Consider the following 21357-nt stretch of genomic DNA (forward strand, 5'->3'; position numbering starts at 1 on the left):
GTATACCTGTACTGAGAGTTGTGCGCCCAGACCCCAGTGCCCACCGAGGCCCCGATGATGACCAGGAGCTTCCACAGCCATATTGGGGCAGATACGGCCCAGTAGCTCCACTGGATGACCCCATCCAGCCTCAAGGACAGCAGCACAGAGAACAGCAGCAGACACGAGTCGATCAGGAACTTACTGCGAACGGAGGAGAATGTTTACTCACAATGGTGTGTGTGCTAACGGACACAAGGTGGTCAAATTGGTCAACTGTTTGTACATTAAGCAACTTTACAAAGTGATTATTAAAGAAAAGAAGGGCATTTGTTAAGAAGTGAGAACTAAACTTACTACTGCTTCGACGGCTAACTCCGTTTTCAACCTGCCTGCCGATCGGCGCTAACGTTAGCGTCTATACCATGGCTGCCCGTAAATATTACCAGCTAAATGTACAAATACCCCACACCGACTACGGAAATGTATCGCTTTATGTTGATGTTAACTCGACTACCGCCAACGTAAACACGACTGGGGCTAGCAAACACCTATGCTAAATCTGCTAGCATCTTTAGCTAGCTTCACCAGCTGACTAGCATTGACGTTCTTGACTTCAAAATGGTTGTTTTCGATAATCTGAGGAACGTAGCACCGCGTAAAACATACTGACCAAACTGAACCCCACACATTTAACACAAAACAAACGTATCCGCGCAAAGCTTACCTGGGGTTGAAGTCCTGAAAGAGGCCTCTCAGATTCATGGCGTAAACCCAGGCTCGTTAGCTGGTTAGCTCTTTAGCGTCTGCATTAGCTCGTCTGCTGAGTCATGTTAGCTACACATCGCGGCTCTATGGCGCTTTTGGGGTCTCTGTGCTCGGTTTACTGCCCCGATAACCCCGTTTGTTTTGACAGTATGGTCGAGGCAAACCGTACGAGTGATGCTTGGAGCTTGGGGCGGACACTTCCTCATGGATCACACGGGGATGATTGGACAACCAGTCGGGTTGTTATTGGCCTAGTCTGACCTCACTCAGCGGGGACACAAGGGGGAGAAGAACGGAGAGATCAAATGGAAAAGGGAGAGAAAAAGCGAAGAAATTTTGTTTTTCTAACCTTATCCTCCATCACAAAAATTTAACATGTTGGTGTATATCATAGCATATTTGTAAAAAGCCTATTCCTCTATTTCTATATACCTTGGCATGACATAGATGTTGATCACACGGTCACACGTTTGATTCTCACTCTAGCCAGTAATCCGCCGTGATTAGTTTACCTGTTTCAATCTCTGTCTTTATTACCTACCTTAACATTTCTTTAAATATTTAGACACATCTCAATTCAACTCATTCAATACAAATGAAAGTATATACAGTCGGCGAGAAAAATACAAGAGCATACCTTTATTAAAATGAATTTGTGTGTATAATGCAATTGATTAAAGTTCGTTGGATGGAAAAGCTAGAGTATCAGCTCTGTGTAGAAGAAGGGTTAATTTGGTGCCGTGTGTTGGGACTATGGGGGGTGGAGTACTTTCAAGCATGCCTTGGGGCGGTGTGTTTAAGCTTCGTGTGGTGTGTTTGTGTTACTAAATATTCTGTTGCAAACTTGTCACATAGGGTGCAGAAGAAGAGCCGCTATAAATCTTACGTTCTTCTTTGGCCTAATATATCTTATATGTGTGTGTACACATGCTGATATGAGATATGAAACATATCCAGTTAATAATGTGCAAGCAGCCAAATAAATGGTGAATTGAATTCATATATTGAATTCATATATTGAGATTACTCTATAAATCTGACTTGGAAAGAGTCATTGGCCTCACCAGCCACGAACCACACCGCATGTCACTGTAGCTCTGGTGTGCACATCATGGTCGATGATGTGCACACCTTAAACCTGATGTCAGGGAGCTAAAGAGCCCACATGTTCATTATGTAAACCAGCAGGAAGCTTTTATACACATTAGCCTTAACATGACTGTATTTTCTTCTATTAAAAAAAAATTATGTATACACAACAAGAATTTCTCTTTTTGGCACTTTCTTGTTGCCCTCTGGAACAGATGTTTGCTTGTGTGTTGTTAAATCTCATATTTGAATGCGATATGTCTCTTTGGATGAGAGTGTCTGCTAAATGACTAAAAGTAAATGTAAACATAGCCTTACATCTGCAACTACCAACACTGATACGTGTCTTCAAACACTGTACTTCAAATACACAATAAATGCACTTTTCTATTATATAACTGTTACTTTTTTCATCCTTTACCATCGTTTACTCTTCCTTCCTTCCATCCATCTACCCTATTCTAACACAGGCAAAGCAAAGCAGACGGAAGATTGGAATCATACACAGGTGTGATTTTGTTTATTTTCCTACAGTTCTACAGTTACAAGGTTTACAGTTGCATTTTAATAGAATGAATATACAACAAAGTAAGTAAGAAGCATTAACCTGCTGCCATAATCCTGCACTTCAATTTCAGCGCCTACATGTGACGTATACAAAGTAAACACAAAGCAGCATGCTTGTGGCAGGAACGTCTCATGATGTAACCGCTGTAGTCTGCATGTAGCCGGCGACACTCTGACATTCCTGCACCTCTTCAGTGAATCCCTGTCCAGTTATCCCAGCGCTATAGTTTCCGGTGTGAGATGTTCGTTAGAATAAAAGCGGAGGGGCTGCAGCATCTCAATAAGACGTGTGTGAAGAAAAGAATACTAAACCAGTTAAGTGGTTTGATTCTTCTACGAGGCGTTGACCCTGCTGAACTCCACTCCATTGCCCCACTCAACTCCACTCAACTCCATCCTCCCTCTAGCATCATCTTGCACTCAACTGCAATTTGCACAACTTTCTGTTTGCACTGATCATTTCCATTTCACTTCCGTACTGCACTAAGACTCTTTGCACTATTTATTTACATATTTATTAATTTATAATTATGGTATATATATTATATAGAATGTATATAGTTTATTCTGTATATAGAATGTATATAGAATGTATATAGTTTATTCTGTATATAGTCTGTATATATTCTGTATTCTGTATATATAATAGTACACTTTTGCACTTTCTGGTTGGATGCTACTGCATTTCATTGGCTTGTACCTGTACTTGCTCATTGACAATAAAGTTGAATCTAATCTAATCTAATCTAAAAAAATAAAGTGATGAATGGTATTAACATGTAGATTTAGTTTACTTTCTGTTATGTTGTTATCGCTGTAATAGCTGGCGGCACCGTGAAAGAGAATGCAGGTGTGAAACAAATCATATAAGTGTTTGATATAACTTGCCTGCTGTAAAGAGGATACTTTGATACTTAAAAGGAACAGTGAACTTTGCTCTCAAGCATGAGAAGTCAGATGCTGACTGGGCTGGAGATCAGGATGGTCGTCGGTCGACAACAGGCAACATCTTTGTTGGCTCAGCAAGAAACAAGCAACAGTCGCACTCAACAGCAGAAGGGGAGTACATTGTACTCAGTCAATCAGCTCAAGAAGGCATCTGAGACAACTACTGAGTGATCTAGGACTGGAGTCTATGTCCATAGTGATCATGGAAGACAACCAAAGAGCCATCGAAATCGCGAAGAACCCTGTGAATCACTCCAGTGAAAAAGAGTGTGAAAATGTGAAAAAGAGTTCCTGAAAAACAATGTAAAACTATTGTTTTTTTGAAAATTAAGGGGACTTCTAAATCCTATTGTAAAAGTAAGTGGGAGTGTTGTTATACAGTATTTTTACCAATAGATGGCGGTGCTGCTCTACCACTATACTGTCTCTGCCTGTATGATATACGGTGAAGAAATTACACTTCAGGTGTTACGTGTGTGAGTTCGTTGTGTTATGCTGTTGCTGTCTGCAATAAAACAATAAGGCGTGCGGTTAGGGGAGGCAGAGCCAAACTAATGATAATATAATATAATCAAATAATATGACTATTTGTTCACTTTGTACAACACATTAGGTCTGGCTGATGCAGGTGGTTGTACTTTCATTTGTATTGACTTTGGCCTAATATGTATCTTATACTGTATGTGTGTGTGTACACATGCTGATATGAGATATGAAACATATCTAGTTAATAATTTGGAAGCAGCCAAATAAATGGTGAATTGAAACTCCTATATTGAATTCATGTATTGAGATTAATCTATGAATCTGACTTTGAAAGAGTCATTGGCCTCACCAGCCACGAACCACACCGCATGTCACTGTAGATCTGCTGTTAGTGTTGTAGTTCTAGTTTGGAGCGCAGCATGAATCTCATCATCGCTGTGCGGGACTCCTAAGTATCAAACTTGCAGTTCTTTAACTGTTTCCTGATTTTCTTCTTTGCTTGTCCTCTGTAGCCAACACAGTGCAGCACTGAACAGACACCGACGTGGGCCATCATCGTCTATGGCTATATACATATACATATCAGAACAAGGAAGAGCGTTATATTTGGATCCCTGCCTGTACCGATAATGTCATCCAGTACTCCGCTTTTTGTATTACTCCTATGCTCTTACATTAAGTACGCGTCTGCTGAGTTCGCGCAGGTGATGTTAGGAGATGGCTTTACTTTCCCGGGATTGAAAATCTGCCCGCACGGCACAGAAACCACGCTGGTTCTGGGAGCCAGAACACGGGTACAAAGACAAGGTCGCTCCAGGCTCTGCTGTCGCCCTCAAGTTCACGACTTTTAACGATAACGGGGTGTACGAGTTGAGGTGCGGAACTGGCTACATCCTCAGCTTCCACCAGCTGGAGGTCGTGGCGCCTGTGGAAGTGACAGCGTTTGTTGAGCAAAGCGTCGGCTCTAAGGGCCGATGCTTCAGTTTTGCATGACACATCATGCGTGTCATCAGCGTGTGGCCTATCTCTCGTAGGCCACAGCCCATCAGCCCACACGCTGTGGCCTAACTCCCGTAAGCCACAGCCTATGTTTTGATTTTTGGCCGTCCCACTTCTCCACAACCTATACCGAACTTCCCTTCAAAATGTGGGATACGGCCTAACTCTCGAAGGCCACATCCCATGCGTTTCGATTTTAGGCCCTCCCACTTCTCCACAACCTATACCGAACTACCCTTCAAAATGTGGGATACGGCCTAACTCTCGTAGGCCACATCCCATCCTGTTCGATTTTAGGCCCTCCCACTTCTCCACATCCTATATAAACCTGTGTGCCGCACGCTCACTGTACCTGTACAGGTCTTTGTCTGCTGTTCTGTCGCTGCTGACAATGGCATTTAGAAATGTGCTTCTTGTATTGCTCCTATGCTCTAACATTGAGTACGCGTCTGCTGAGTTCGCGCAGGTGATGTTAGGAGATGGTTTTACCTTCCCGGGATTGAAGATCTGCCCGCACGGCGCAGAAACCACGCTGGTTCACCGCTCACCGGGTGATGTCCAGACGCCGATGGCTCGACTTCATGACGGGATCTGGGAGCCAGAGGACGGGTACAAAGACAAGGTCGCTCCAGGCTCTGCTGTCGCCCTCAAGGTCACGACTTTTAACGATAACGGGGTGTACGAGTTGAGGTGCGGGGCTGGCCACATCCTCAGCTTCCACCAGCTGGAGGTCGTGGCGCCCGTGGAAGTGACAGCGTCTGTTGGGCAAAGCGTCAAACTTCCATGTTACCGTGATACTGTGGGTCAAAGTTCTGCGGGGTTTATACGATGGAAAAGGAACGACGAGCTTGTGTTTGAGCTTGATCTCAAGTCTGGGGGGCGCGGGTACGGGGCTGGGTTTAACAGGAGCGTGTCTGTGGATGGTGCCGCACACGGGGACTTGTCTCTGGAGGTGTTTCGGACTAAGCCGGAGGATCAAGGCGTGTTCTTCTGCTATCGTGAGGAGGCGAGGGAGGAACACAGGGTCGCTGCCGTGCGGCTGTCGGTCACCGCGAACCCCGAACCGACCAACTTAACCGTTTCGGTCCCGGTAAGTGCCGTCCGCACCGGAACATAACACTTATGCAGTGGGCAGGGGCGTGCGGTTACGGGAGGCAGAGCCAAACTAATAATAATGTAATCAAATAATATTACTATTTTATTTGGGACTCCTAAGTATCAAACGTGCAGTGTTTATACTCATAACCTGATTTTCTTCTTTTCTTGTCCTCGGTAGCCACCACAGTGCAGCACTGAACAGACACCGACGTGGGCCATCATCATCATCGTCATCCTCGCCATCATCACCCTCACCCTCACAGCAGTATTAGTTTATCTGTTGTGGCGTCGCAGAGGCGCACCTGGAGCCGAGAGCGGAGGATCTCCTACTACAACCCCCCTCAACAGCATTGAGCAGGGCTCCTCTAGACCTCCTGACCCCCTTTCAAACGGCCACATATATTGAGCCACCTGATGATTGTGTGGGTTTCTCATGCTTTAATCTGATGTCAGGGCGATAAAGAGCCCACATGTTCATTATGTAAACCAGCAGGGAGCTTTTATACACATTAGCCTTAACATGAGTGTATTTTCTTCTATTTTATAAATATAAATCTATACAAAACAAGAATTTCTCTTTATGGCACTTTCTCTTGTTGCTCTCTGGGCCAGATGATTGCGTGTGTGTTGTTGTATTCAAATCTCATTTATGTCTCTTTGGATACAAAATAAATGCACATTTCTCTATAACTGTGTTGGTCTAGTTACTTCTTCTCCCCCTTTACCACTGTTTACTCTTCCTTCCTTCCTTCCATCTACACCTCTATGATGTTGAGGGTCACAGGCTCTGCAGGGAGAGGAGATGTAGATCCTAACGTTATACAACACAGAACGAGTGAGGCTCTATTCTAACACAGGCAAAGCAAAGCAGGCGGAAGATTAGAAACATACACAGGTGTGATTTTATTTATTTTCCACTTCAAATGAGGATTTACTTCAAATGAGTTACACACAAAATCAACAGGGAATCTACAGTTACAAGGTTTACAGTTGCATTTTAATAGAATGAATATACAACAAAGTAAGTAAGAAGCATTAACCTGCTGCCATAATCCTGCACTTCAATTTCAGCGCCTACATGTGACGTATACAAAGTAAACACAAAGCGGCATGCTTGTGGCAGGAACGTCTCATGAAATGTAACCGCTGTACTCTGCATGTAGCCGGCGACACTCCGACATTCCTGCACCTCTTCAGTGAATCCCTGTCCAGTTACCGCAGCGCTATAGTTTCCGGTGTGAGATGTTTGTTAGAATAAAAGCGGAGGGGCTGCAGCATCTCAATAAGACGTGTGTGAAGAAAGAATACTAAACCAGTTAAGTAGTTTGATAAATAATACAGTTAATAGAGATCAGACAGGGGGAAAAAACAAAGATATAAAACATATTGGCAATTTACAACTTGTAACAGAACACATGAGAGGAATGAAAGGTGGTGTACAGGGACAGAGACGTGTGAGCGTCTGAGCCAGCGTCACTCTGTGGTTTACATGCTGCTCTCTCAGTCTACCTGCTGTGTTGCATGTGGAGGTGGTGGTGAAATAAAAGATGTACAGTGCTATGATCCAGGTCTGTTCATCGCAGAGAGCATAGTTTGATCTGTGCCCATTCTAAATGCATAAACCTCAGGTAGGTAGGTTAGAAAAACTACCTTTCTCTTCCTAATTGCAGTGTAATTGAAATGTTTGGAGTGTAAATGTTCTGGGTCTTTCCTGGCTTCTGACCTTCAGGGCAGGATTATACATAAATTAAAGTTCTTTTTAATTGAAAGTTTTCCACTCAAGAAATTGCGAACTTTTCATCGACTAGACCTGGAAAAGTTCCAGACTGCAAATAATGAAAAATGTGATTTTGTCTGTCAGAGTTTGCTTGTTTGTTCCTCTGCACGGCTCCTCTGCTGCTCTGCTCTGGCCTCCCCGCCCTCCCTCAGTGCACCAACTCCAGCTGGCTGGTGGAGAAAGGCAGGACTCCGCTCACGTAGTAGGCGATGCCCAGGGAGAGGAGGGCGATGACCACCAGCAGCAGCAGGACCCGCCAGAAGCCCAGGTCCTCCACAAACTCCTGCCAGGTGGTCCTGAAGCTGGACAGGACACCCTCGCTGCTCTGCAGGTTGGGGTTTAGCAAAGAGTGGCTCTCCATCGCACTGAGACACGGGGACACAATTAAAGGGGCAATCAGTCAAATATCTACCTGACAAGATAACATGAAATGCTCCTCTGTATCTCTGATGTGTGTGTGAGTGAGAGTGTGTGTGTGTGTGTGTGTGTGTTTGTGTGTGTGTGTGTGTGTGTGTGTGTGTGTGTGTGTGTGTGTGTGTGTGTGTGTGTGTGTGTGTGTGTGCGTGCGCGCGTGTGTGTGTGCGCGTGTGCGTGTGTGCATGTATTTGTGTTTCTGTACATTCCATTTTTAACAGACACCAGCAAATCCTCTGTAACGTTGGTACATTGTGGCGTTTAACCACACCTGCGTCAATATTTACATACAAAAAGTCTACAACTCCATATTTAAATTGCACTTCCTGAGACAAATCATGGAAGATCTCAGAAAAAAAGTGTTTCCTCAAAAAGAAGATAAAATAAAAGCTTTTCGCCGATCCTTTGCCTTTATTCAAAGGTGAACTGTAGAGACTGTTTTATTTACCACTGACAATGGGGAAAGAAGTAACCACAGCTGCATTATTGTACCAGACTGCACGCACGCACGCACGCACGCACGCACGCACGCACGCACGCACGCACGCACGCACGCACGCACGCACGCACGCACGCACGCACGCACGCACGCACGCTAGACACTCAGCTTTAAGATGCTGCTCAACTGACCACACTGGGTTGAGTCAAGGCAAAGATTAAAGGCAGAAGTGACACACTGATGCAGTTAAGAAACCCTCATCTCTCAACACACACACACACACACACACACACACACACAGAATCCTTTATAATTCATCAGGTTGCTGTGGGGGTCAGGTTAAAGCTCTTACCTTTCGCGCTCGGCCATCTGCATGGTCTCCAGTTTGGAGTGGGGTCCCCTGTTGAAGCCTTTCACTTCCTGCTCCTCCAGCCCCTCCAGCAGGCGGATCTTTGCCAGCGTCTCTCTGCCAGCACCAAGGGAGTCGATCCATTATGATTGCTGTGATGCAGGAAGAGCAGAAGCACCAACAGTTACAGTTAATGCTGGAGAGTCAGAAGTTTAAGATGGGAGCCCCCTCAGCTGCTCTTCTTTCTCAGACCTTTGTAGCACATCCTGCTACAAATTCAACTCCAACCACAAAATACAACTCCTGTCAGGCATGTGAACCAGTATTCTGGAGTTGAACGAAGACAGGAGTGAGCAATCTTGGTATTTGAGATGAACTGAGCAAATCTCACCCTAGATTCTGTAACGCACATTGAATCATCTAAACAAGTCTCTCTCTTACCAGATATCAATTTTCAGCCCGTTGGACACCAGGAACTGTATAGTATCCACATGTCCACACAGATGCAGCGCTGTGATCCCTTGGTAGTCGGCCGCCAACAGATCCGCCCCAAACTTGTGCAGGAGTCGGCATATGTCCACGTTCCCGCGGGCGGCGGCTAGGTGCAGGCCGGTGCGGCCCCGGTTGTCGCGGATGTTGGGGTCACATCCCGTCTCCAGGAGCCTCTTGGCAAAGGGCAGGTCTCCATCAATGCACGACTGCAGAAAAGGCACGCTGGTCTGCAACGAGTCGTTGATGAAGACATAGGGCATGTCCGAGTGGGTATCAGAAAATTCCAGCGTACCTGCATTGCGGAGAAAAAGCAGGAGATGTATAGTTTAATCAAGTATAATAAATACATCTAAATAAAGTTGGATCATTTAAAGGCCCTGTGTTGGAGCAGTGAGGACATGTTTACAGTTTGTCCTACAGAAAGAAAGGGAACAAGAACAAGGAGAAGGAAGATTTTCATACTAAACATGTCACACATAATAACAAATGTGACAGCAGTCAGTGAACGCAGCAGGCTGAGAGAAGGGTTGATGTCACATGGACATGGACAGTGGTCAACTACGCCCTGTCGGAGCCTCTACCAGGGAAGGAATCCGTATTCGTTTAGACTTTTTCAGCAATTTGCAATGCAACCCCATTGCTGAGGTTGTTTGCGACGTAGCAACTACAGCAATGCAATCAACCCCAAACAAACAAACAAACAATTCAAAAGCTTCAGGAAAGTTACTTTAGTTTTGTTGCATTCTAGTTTAATCTGTAGTACTTTACTCTTCCTTCCTCCATCCATCTACAACTCTATGATGTCGTGGGTCACAGGCTCTGCAGGGAGAGGAGATGTAGATCCTAATCTACGTTATACAACACAGAACGAGTGAGGCTCCATTCTAACACACTTCCAAGGACTTCCCAGCATGCCTTGGGGTGGTGTTTTTCAGTTTTGTGTGGTGTGTTTCAGTGTTACTAAATATTCTGTTCAAGTGTTAGTGGTAATGAATGTTATTCACATTTAGATTTAGTTTACTTTCTATTGTGTTGTTGTTATTGTTGTAATAGCTGATGGCACTTTGAGGGAGAATGTGGGTGCTGTGACTCAGGTTATGCCTGCCACATGGTTTGCCCACAATGAAGAAGATGAACTGCAACTAAGTGGGTACTTATCACGGCGAGTGTTAATGTCGCCAATGAAGGTACTAATGGAGTAAACTGCAATCTAACATTGAGCATGTGTATGAGAGATCATGAAGAGTCAACCTGTCAATATAAATATAACTATGACATAGATGGTCTTTCGAAGGGGCAAAGGTTATCCTGGGAAAGATTTTTAATGATCATGTGTCTTGTTGCGCCCAGAACAAAATATATCAGAGAGGTTGATAACCAAAGTATAAGATAGGAACTGTGTACCTCCACCAGTGTGCATCCAAGCATCTAAGATTATCCCTATCTAAATACGCATACACAGAGTTCACACAGGTAATGTTAAGAGATGGCTTTACCTTCCCGGAGTTAAAGATGTAAGATCAGGATATCTATATATGCCAGAGCTTTGATTTGCACTTTGATGGAATATATCTGATGTGGAGGTGACATCAACAGGATACAAATTGTATATACGCACGCACGCACGCACACACACACTGTGCTGCCTTTAATGTTAGTTAAAGTTATAACATTAAAGACGTTTATTTAGAGCGCATTGGTTTAGATTAATGGCGTCCTCTGCTGATAAGGAGCGGTAAAGCTCTTGGTTTCTCACAGTCAATCAACGTCACCTGAGCACAGGTCTAATCAACCAGAACAATCAAAAGCACCTGAGTGGTGCAATTTCTCAGTGAGCTCAGACTGACACCAGGAGGAGTCGTGCATATTACAAGCTGAACGCTATCTTGATACGCTTCTGCCTTGGGGACTATTTGTCTGAGTAAACTGATGAGTGTTTATGTTTATGCTCTAAAGTGTTTTTTCTTTGTAACGTTTCAGTTTTACAAATAGCAAACTATCGACAGTAAAAGATTCAAGAAAAGTAAGCCTTGTATCCATTATTGAAGAGTACCTTTGGTTATGTTAGCTGGCTGTCTTGCTGCATCAAAGAGAACACCCCCTGCACGGGCAGTACACACACACACACACACACACACACTTCTCTTTTTGGCACTTTCTCTTGTTGCTCTCTGGACCAGATGTTTTCTTATGTTTTGTTGTATTAAAATCTCATATGTGTATGAGATATGTCTCGTTGGATAAGAGTGTCTGCTCAATGTAAATGTAAACCTAACCTTACATCTGCAACTATACCAACACTGATACGTGTCTTCAAACACTGTACTTCAGATACACAATAAATGCACTTTTCTATAATATAACTGTGTCTAGTTACTTTTTCTCACACTTTACCATCGTTTACTCTTCCTTCCTCCCATGCATCTGCACCTCTATGATGTTGAGGGTCACAGGCTCTGCAGGGAGAGGAGATGTAGATCCTAACGTTATACAACACAGAACGAGTGAGGCTCTATTCTAACACAGGCAAAGCAAAGCAGACAGAAGATTAGAATCATACACAGGTGAAATAATAGGCTTGAAATAAGGATTTACTTCAAATGAGTTACACACAAAATCAACAGGGAATCTACAGTTACAAGGTTTACAGTTGCATTTTAATAGAATGAATATACAACAAAGTAAGTAAGAAGCATTAACCTGCTGCCATAATCCTGCACTTCAATTTCAGCGCCTACATGTGACGTATACAAAGTAAACACAAAGCAGCATGCTTGTGGCAGGAATTGAAATGTTTGGAGTGTAAATGTTCTGGGTCTTTCCTGGCTTCTGACCTTCAGGGCAGGATTATACATAAATAAAAGTTCTTTTTAATTGAAAGTTTTCCACTCAAAAATTGCGACCTTTTCATCGACTAGACCTGGAAATGTTCCAGACTGCAAATAATGAAAAATGTGATTTTGGCGGTCAGACTTTGCTCGTTTGTTCCTCTGCACGGCTCCTCTGCTGCTCTGCTCTGGCCTCCCCGCCCTCCCTCAGTGCACCAACTCCAGCTGGCTGGTGGAGAAAGGCAGGACTCCGCTCACGTAGTAGGCGATGCCCAGGGAGAGGAGGGCGATGACCACCAGCAGCAGCAGGACCCGCCAGAAGCCCAGGTCCTCCACAAACTCCTGCCAGGAGGTCCTGAAGCTGGACATGACACCCTCGCTGCTCTGCAGGTTGGGGTTTAGCAAAGAGTGGCTCTCCATCACACTGAGACACGGGGACACAATTAAAGGGGCAATCAGTCCAATATCTACCTGACAAGATAACATGAAATGCTTCTCTGTGTCTCTGAATATATGTGTGTGTGTGTACATTCCATTTTTAACAGACACCAGCAAATCCTCTGTAACCATGGTACATTGTACAGATTTGATGAACAGACTGAATGCAGGTGAAGAACTGATGAAATTTCAAGAGTTACAGGGAATGTGAAAGGAAATTGTGACAGTGATGACAGAAAAGGTCAAATATGAAAGGTATAGTATTAGTAAAATAGTAAAGAGTGTTGGATATATCAACACAAAAGACTCTTATTCAGCTGGTTTGGGTGGAGAATCAGCCATGTGGATAAATGTTACTAACGATGTTAAACACAAGAAGCTCTCAGAGGAAAAAAGGTTGGAGACAACTGACAAAGGGGAAAGTCGTAACCAGAGCTGCATTGTTGTACCAGACTGCACACACACACACACAAACAAACACTAGAAGCTAGACACTCAGCTATAAGATGCTGCACAGCTCAACTGACCACACTGGGTCGAGTCAAAGCAAAGATTAAAAGCAGAAGTAATAACTCAGTGAGAACTCATCTTTCAACACACACACACGCACACGCACAGTCACAGTCACACACACACACACACACACACACACACACACACACACACACACAGACACACACACACACACACACACACACACAAAAAGCCTACGTGCATAAACAAAGTAGCAGTTTTTTTTGTTTCCCCTGTTGAAGCCTTTCACTTCCTGCTCCTCCAGCCCCTCCAGCAGGCGGATGGCATCCTTGTTGACGCCACGTCTCTTTGCCAGCACCAAGGGAGTCGATCCGTTATGATTGCTGTGATGCAGGAAGAGCAGAAGCACCAACAGTTACAGTTAATGCTGGAGAGTCAGAAGTTTAAGAACTGCTCTTCTTTCTTCAGACCGTTGTAGCACATCCTGCTACAAATTCAACTCCAACCACAAAATACAACTCCTGTCAGGCATGTGAACCAGTATTCTGTATTTGAACGAAGACCGGAGTGAGCAATCTTGGTATTTGAGATGAACTGAGCAAATCTCACCCTAGATTCTGTAACACACATTGAATCATCTGAACAAGTCTCTCTCTTACCAGATATCAATTTTCAGCCCGTTGGACACCAGGAACTGTATAGTATCCACATGTCCACACAGATGCAGCGCTGTGTTCCCTTGGTAGTCGGTCGCCAACAGATCCGCCCCAAACTTGTGCAGGAGTCGGCATACGTCCACGTTCCCGCGGGCGGCGGCTAGGTGCAGGCCGGTGCGGCCCCGGTTGTCGCGGATGTTGGGGTCACATCCCGTCTCCAGGAGCCTCTTGGCAAAGGGCAGGTCTCCATCAATGCACGACTGCAGAAAAGGCACGCTGGTCTGCGACGAGTCGTTGATGAAGACATAGGACATGTCCGAGTGGGTATCAGAAAATTCCAGCGTACCTGCATTGCGGAGAAAAAGCAGGAGATGTTTAGTTTAATAAAGTATAATAAATACATCTAAATAAAGTTGGATCATTTTAAAGACCCTGTGTTGGAGCAGTGAGGACATGTTTACAGTTTGTCCTACAGAAAGAAAGGGAACAAGAACAAGGAGAAGGAAGATTTTCATACTAAACATGTCACACATAATAACAAATGTGACAGCAGTCAGTGAACGCAGCAGGCTGAGAGAAGGGTTGATGTCACATGGACATGGACAGTGGTCAACTACGCCCTCTAGTGTCGAATGTCGGAGCCTCTACCAGGGAAGGAATCCGTATTCGTTTAGACTTTTTCAGCAATTTGCAATGCAACCCCATTGCTGAGGTTGTTTGCGACATAGCAACTACAGCAATGCAATCAACCCCAAACAAACAAACAAACATTTCAAAGCTTCGGGAAAGTTACTTTAGTTTGTTGCATTGTAGTTTAATCTGTAGTACTTTACTCTTCCTCCCTCCATCCATCTACACCTCTATGATGTCGAGGGTCACAGGCTCTGCAGGGAGAGGAGATGTAAATCCTAATCTACGTTATACAACACAGAACAAGTGAGGCTCCATTCTAACACACTTCCAAGGACTTCCCAGCATGCCTTGGGGGTGGTGTTTTTCAGTTTTGTGTGGTGTGTTTCAGTGTTACTAAACATTCTGTTCAAGTGTAAGTAGTATAGTAGTAATGAATGGTATTCACATTTAGATTTAGTTTACTTTCTGTTGTGTTGTTTGTTTGTTGTAATAGCTGGTGGCACTTTGAGGGAGAATGTGTGTGCTGTGAATCAGTTTATGCCTGCTATATGACAGAGGTCGAGATAGTACTCATAAATATGCAGCTTACCTATGTAGAAAGATATACTGAAAATGAAAGCTGAATCAGTGAGGCATGTTGTCAAATAACTTTTTACCCCGTTTATCAGAAACCCAATTACCACCTTATGATGAAACAGGGCACGGTGCTGGCAGCTACCAACCTACAGCCTAGAAATCTTTGTTCATCCGGCTCCAATTCTGAAGCTCTCTACTGAACATGCCACAGACAACGCTGCTACTTGCATTATTTGTATGTCTCTACGCTATCCTGTAAAAACTGTATTTACCCTATGACATCATTGCAATTCCAATCTACTTGTAGTCTACTTCCGGGTCTTTGTTTAAAGTTTAACAACAAGTGATAATACAACCTTCCTTCTTTCTCTCCATCTCTTCTCTTTCCCCTCTTTATATATAAAAAAATATCTCCAATATATCCTACAAATGTTTGCGCAATGTCATGTACAATGTTTGCCTCAATAAAAACAAATTGCAACAACATGTTGCATGTGTTCATATATGTTCAATGAATCCATTATAATTCATCAGGTTGCTGTGGGGGTCAGGTTAAAGCTCTTACCTTTCACTATAGGCCATTTGCATGGTCTCCAGTTTGGAGTGGGGTCCCCTGTTGAAGCCTTTCACTTCCTGCTCCTCCAGCAGGCGGATGGCATCCTTGTTGACGCCGCGTCTCTTTGCCAGCACCAAGGGAGTCGATCCGTTGTGATTGCTGTGATGCAGGAAGAGCAGAAGCACCAACAGTTACAGTTAATGCTGGAGAGAACTGCACTGTGGACAAGTAAGAGCAAAAACAATCGGCTCCGCTTTAACCTGAGCGCTTCAACTTGGAGCGGTGAAGTTGACTTCAAGTTGAACATCAGTGTATAAATGAGGATCAGTAATAACTAGGGCTGCACCCAATGATTATTTTAACAATTAATCTACAGATTATTTTTTCGATTAGTCGATTAATCTATAGATTATATTTATTACACATATCACAATTATTTTTCCCAAAATAAATGTTACTTTTTTCACCCTTTACCATCGTTTACTCTTCCTTCCTCCATCCATCTACACCTCTATGATGTTGAGGGTCACAGGCTCTGCAGGGAGAGGAGATGTAGATCCTAACGTTATACAACACAGAACGAGTGAGGCTCTATTCTAACACGGGCAAAGCAAAGCAGACGGAAGATTAGAATAATATTAATAGAATGAATATACAACAAGTAAGTAAGAAGCATTAACCTGCTGCCATAATCCTGCACTTCAATTTCAGCGCCTACATGTGACGTATACAAAGTAAACACAAAGCGGCATGCCTGTGGCAGGAACGTCTCATGAAATGTAACCGCTGTACTCTGCATGTAGCCGGCGACACTCCGACATTCCTGCACCTCTTCAGTGAATCCCTGTCCAGTTATCGCAGCGCTATAGTTTCCGGTGTGAGATGTTCGTTAGAATAAAAGCGGAGGGGCTGCAGCATCTCAATAAGACGTGTGTGAAGAAAAGAATACTAAACCAGTTAAGTGGTTTGATTCTTCTACGAGGCGTTGACCCTGCTGAACTCCACTCCATTGCCCCACTCAACTCCACTCAACTCCATCCTCCCTCTAGCATCATCTTGCACTCAACTGCAATTTGCACAACTTTCTGTTTGCACTGATCATTTCCATTTCACTTCTGTACTGCACTAAGACTCTTTGCACTATTTATTTATATATTTATTAATTTATAATTATGGTATATATATTATATAGAATGTATATAGTTTATTCTGTATAGTGAATGTATATAGAATGTATATAGTTTATTCTGTATATAGTCTGTATATATTCTGTATTCTGTATATATAATAGTACACTTTTGCACTTTCTGGTTGGATGCTACTTCATTTCATTGGCTTGTACCTGTACTTGCTCATTGACAATAAAGTTGAATCTAATCTAATCTAAACAAATAAGGTAATGAATGGTATTAACATGTAGATTTAGTTTACTTTCTGTTATGTTGTTATCGCTGTAATAGCTGGCGGCACCGTGAAAGAGAATGCAGGTGTGAAACAAATCATATAAAACTGTCTGACATAGTCCTCTTGCACATTAGAACTGTAGTAGAGACAGGCTCCACCATGAATCATTCAGGTTTCCGGGTGTTGTAACAGGAAATGCGGGATTTCACTGAAAGTTGCAGTTTCAAATCACTACATTTTATAACCTTGCTGCGATTACCATCTGAGATCTGCTATTTGCCTTGTGCACGTGTCTCTGCTGAGTTCTCGCAGGTGATGTTAAGAGATGGTTTTACCTTCCCGGGATTGAAGATCTGCCCGCACGGCGCAGAAACCACGCTGGTCCACCGGTCACCGGGTGATGTCCAGACGCTGATGGCTCGACTTCATGACGGGATCTGGGAGCCAGAACACGGGTACAAAGACAAGGTCGCTCCAGGCTCTGCTGTCGTCCTCAACGTCACTGCTTTTAACGATAACGGGGTGTACGAGTTGAGGTGCGGGGCTGGCTACATCCTCAGCTTCCACCAGCTGGAGGTCGTGGCGCCTGTGGAAGTGACAGCGTCTGATGGGCAAAGCGTCAAACTCCCATGTTACCTCGATACTTTGGGTCAAACTTCTGTGGGGGTTTATACGATGGAAAAGGAACGACGAGCTTGTGTTTGAGCTTGATCTCAAGTCTGGGGGGCGCGGGTACGGGGCTGGGTTTAACAGGAGCGTGTCTGTGGATGGTGCCGCACACGGGGACTTGTCTCTGGAGGTGTTTCGGACTAAGCAGCAGGATCAAGGCGTGTTCTTCTGCTGTCGTGTGGAGGCGAAGGAGGAATACAGGGTCGCTGCCATGCAGCTGACGGTCACCGCGAACCCCGAACCGACCAACTGCACCGTTTCGGTCCCGGTAATTCCCGTCCGCACCGGAACACAACCCTTATGCAGTGGGCAGGGGCGTGTTGTTATACGGTACTTCTACCAATAGATGGCGGTGCTGTTCTACCACTATACTGTCTCTGCCTGTATGTTATACGGTGAAGAAACTACACTTCAGGTGTTCCGTGTGTTAGTTCGTTGTGTTATGCTGTTGCTGTCTGCAATAAAACAATAAAACAATAGGTTATGGGCCCAGAGCATCGCTAAAAAGCTGAAGACCACGGAATTGTGTGTGAGATAAACAGTATTGTGGGAATTCACAATGGAGGACAAGCTGTTTATTGACAAGCTGAGCGGACCAGAGAATTGGGCAACATGGAAGTTTCAGATGGAGCACTTGCGAAAGGCTAAAGGACTATGGGGTATGCTAACAGAGGAAGACACGCTACCCGGAGACGCTGGCGCAGCAGCACAGGCTGAGTTTATCAGACGGAGAGAGAAAACATTCTCGACGGTCGTGCTGAACGTAAGTACGCCACAGATGTATCTGATAACAAGCTGTAAGACTCCCAAAGAAGCGTGGACTACGCTGAAAGCCCATTTTGAGAGAGATACTTTGGCAAATAAACTATTTCTGAAGAAGAAATATTTCAGATGTGAAATGAAAGAAGGAGATAGTCTTCAATTATCAGCAATTGAAGCTGTAATTGAAGAAGAGGATCAAATTGTGACACTATTGGGAAGTTTGCCACAAAGTTATGCAACAATTGTCACTGCACTAGAAACAAAAATCGACAACCTGACACTGAAGTTTGTTCAGCAAGCATTAATCAATAAAGAACAAAAGCGAGTTAATGTTAATGACAACAGTGGTGCTACGTCAGGTGGTGCTGCAGCCATGTCATCACAGTTTCGTGGAAATGTGCACGATGGCTCCAAAGCAGTGGGAGCAGCAGGACAAAGAACGTGGAGATGCTATAAATGTGGGAAAGAAGGCCATATCAAACGTGACTGTCCAAGCTGGAAAAATAAACCTAAAAAGAAAACCCACAAAGCCAAAAATATGATGTTGGAGGAATAAGATGACCCATTTGAGAGTGCCTTTGTGACTGGAGGGGAAGTATCTGGCAGACCACAGCAGGCTGAATGGTTAATTGATTCAGGAGCATCAAAGCACATGACGCGTGATCAAGAAATTCTTCAGGAGTACCAGCAGTTCTCAAAAGCACAGTCAGTGAAACTCGGTGACGGTAGGGTGGTTAACGCCCTAGGAATCGGAAATGTCAACATGAAAATGACTTTCAAGTCAAGTAATGTAAAAAATGTCACTATGTATGAAGTGTTGTATGTTCCAAAGTTGTCTGGGAATTTATTCTCAGTGGGAGCTTCTACCAAAAAGGGAAATACAGTACAGTTTAAGAGGTCTCGCTGCTACATTCGTGGAAGAGATGGATCTCTTGAGGGAATGGGAACACAAAGACCTGATGGACTTTATCAGCTGGATGTGGAAGGAAGTGACTCTGTCTTTCACAGTGCATCAGTAGCTGCCATTTTGTGGCACCAGCGCCTTGGTCACACTACCAAACTGAAGGAACTAAAAGGTCTGGTGAACGGAGTGGACTTCTCTACAGAAAAGGAAGTTCCCTTCTGTGAAGGATGTGTGGAAGGCAAACTGGCAAAAAAGCCATTCAAGTCGATTGGAAAAATACGTTCTGAGCGCAGGATGCAGCTGATTCATAGTGATGTCTGTGGTCCCATGCAGACTGAATCTATAAGTGGATCAAAATATTTTGTCACTTTCATAGATGACTACTCAAGATGCTGCAAAGTGTACTTCATGAAACAGAAGAATGAAGTGCTATACAAATTCAAGGAATTTGAAAAAACTTTCACAAACGAGTGTGGGCTGAACGTCTCAAGGTTGAGAACAGACAATGGTGGTGAGTACACCTCAAAAGAGTTTCAAGAATACTTGAAGGCTCAAGGCATCCACCATGAAATGACTGTACCCCACTCACCACAGCAAAATGGTGTTGCTGAAAGGAAAAACAGAACACTAGTTGAAGCAGCTAGGAGCATGCTGTCTCATGCTAGGTTACCAAAGATGTTCTGGGCAGAGGCTGTAGCCACCGCAGCCTACATACAGAACAGGCTACCTACTTCTGTTCTAAAGGGAGAGACACCGTACCAGAGATGGTGTGGCAAGAAACCTGATGTGAGTCACACAAAGGTGTTTGGCTGTATTGCCTATGCACATGTCCCAGATGAAGAGAGAAGAGAACTGGACAAAAAGACTGTGAAACTTCGCTTCGTGGGATATGCAAACAATGCCAAGGGCTATCGCCTATATGATGAAGAAAAAAGGAGGATTCCAATCCGTCGTGATATCGTCTTTGACGAATCAAACTTCAACTGGAAGCAGGAAGTGAAAGTTCCCTGCACATAGAACGAAATGACTACAACAACAGATGAGAGTGAAACACGAGATGATGAGGTCACTGTTGAGAGCACTGTCAGAAAAAATGACAGAATCAGAAATGCTCCAAGAAGATTTGGATATGATGAGTTTGCTGATGTAGTGACTGTTGATCATTATGCCAACGTGTGTCGTGTGACAGAGCCACTCTCACTGAAAGAGGCAATGGAGAGTCCTAATGCAAAAGAGTGGCAGGAAGCAGCTGACTTCGAATATGAGTCACTGCTGGAAAATGAGACATGGGACTTAGTGGACTTGCCAAGAGACAGAAAGGCAGTAGGATCAAGGTGGGTGTTCAAAGTTAAGCATCATGGTGATGGAAGAGTGGAACGATACAAGTGCAGGCTCGTTGCCAAGGGCTACTCACAGTTGTATGGTGCTGACTATGATGAAACGTTTTCACCAGTGGTACGATTTAGCTCTATTCGTACTTTATTGTCCTTTGCTGTTCAAAACAATCTGTATGTGCACCAGATGGATGTTGTAACTGCATTCCTTAATGGACACCTGGAAGAGGAAATATACATGGAGCAACCAGAGGGTTACATCAAACCGGGGCAGGAAAATCTGGTATGCAAACTGAAAAGGTCAATCTATGGACTGAAACAGTCACCTCGCTGTTGGAGCAAGACTTTCACAGAGTTCATGATGGAAATTGGATTCAAACAGAGCACATCAGACACCTGCGTGTTTGTGAGATCAAGACAAGAGCTTGAGATACTAGCAGTGTATGTGGATGATTTGATTTTGATTACAGAATCAACTGAGAGCATGAAGGAGCTCAAAACGGCTCTCAAGGAGCGCTACAAGATGAAAGATATGGGTGAGCTATCCTACATCCTGGGCATCTCTGTGATCCAGGACAAAGGAAAGAACTGTGTCATTCTTCATCAGAAGCATTACTTTGAAGCCATACTTCGGAAATATGGAATGGATAATGCCAATCCTGTAGCAACTCCTGCAGATGCCAACGTCAAGCTGAGAAAAAGTGATGGTGTCAGTAAG

The 21357-nt window shown here is 44.1% G+C and overlaps 1 protein-coding gene and 1 pseudogene across 1 annotated transcript; both read right to left on the reverse strand.

The window, feature by feature from the left end:
- Window positions 1–7806: 7806 nt before the first annotated feature.
- Window positions 7807–21357, reverse strand: part of LOC143017019 (ankyrin repeat domain-containing protein 46-like) — a 49051-nt pseudogene continuing 35500 nt past the window's right edge.
- On the reverse strand, window positions 13801–14115 carry LOC143017029 (ankyrin repeat domain-containing protein 46-like). Its single transcript, XM_076171639.1, has one exon. It carries the CDS (start codon window positions 14113–14115, stop codon window positions 13801–13803), a length of 315 nt encoding a protein of 104 aa, XP_076027754.1.

This window comes from Genypterus blacodes, unplaced genomic scaffold (genome assembly GCF_046128005.1).
Source record: "Genypterus blacodes isolate CSIRO-AG114 ecotype Tasmania unplaced genomic scaffold, CSIRO-AGI_Gbla_v1 ptg000260l_1, whole genome shotgun sequence".
Taxonomy (NCBI): domain Eukaryota; kingdom Metazoa; phylum Chordata; class Actinopteri; order Ophidiiformes; family Ophidiidae; genus Genypterus; species Genypterus blacodes.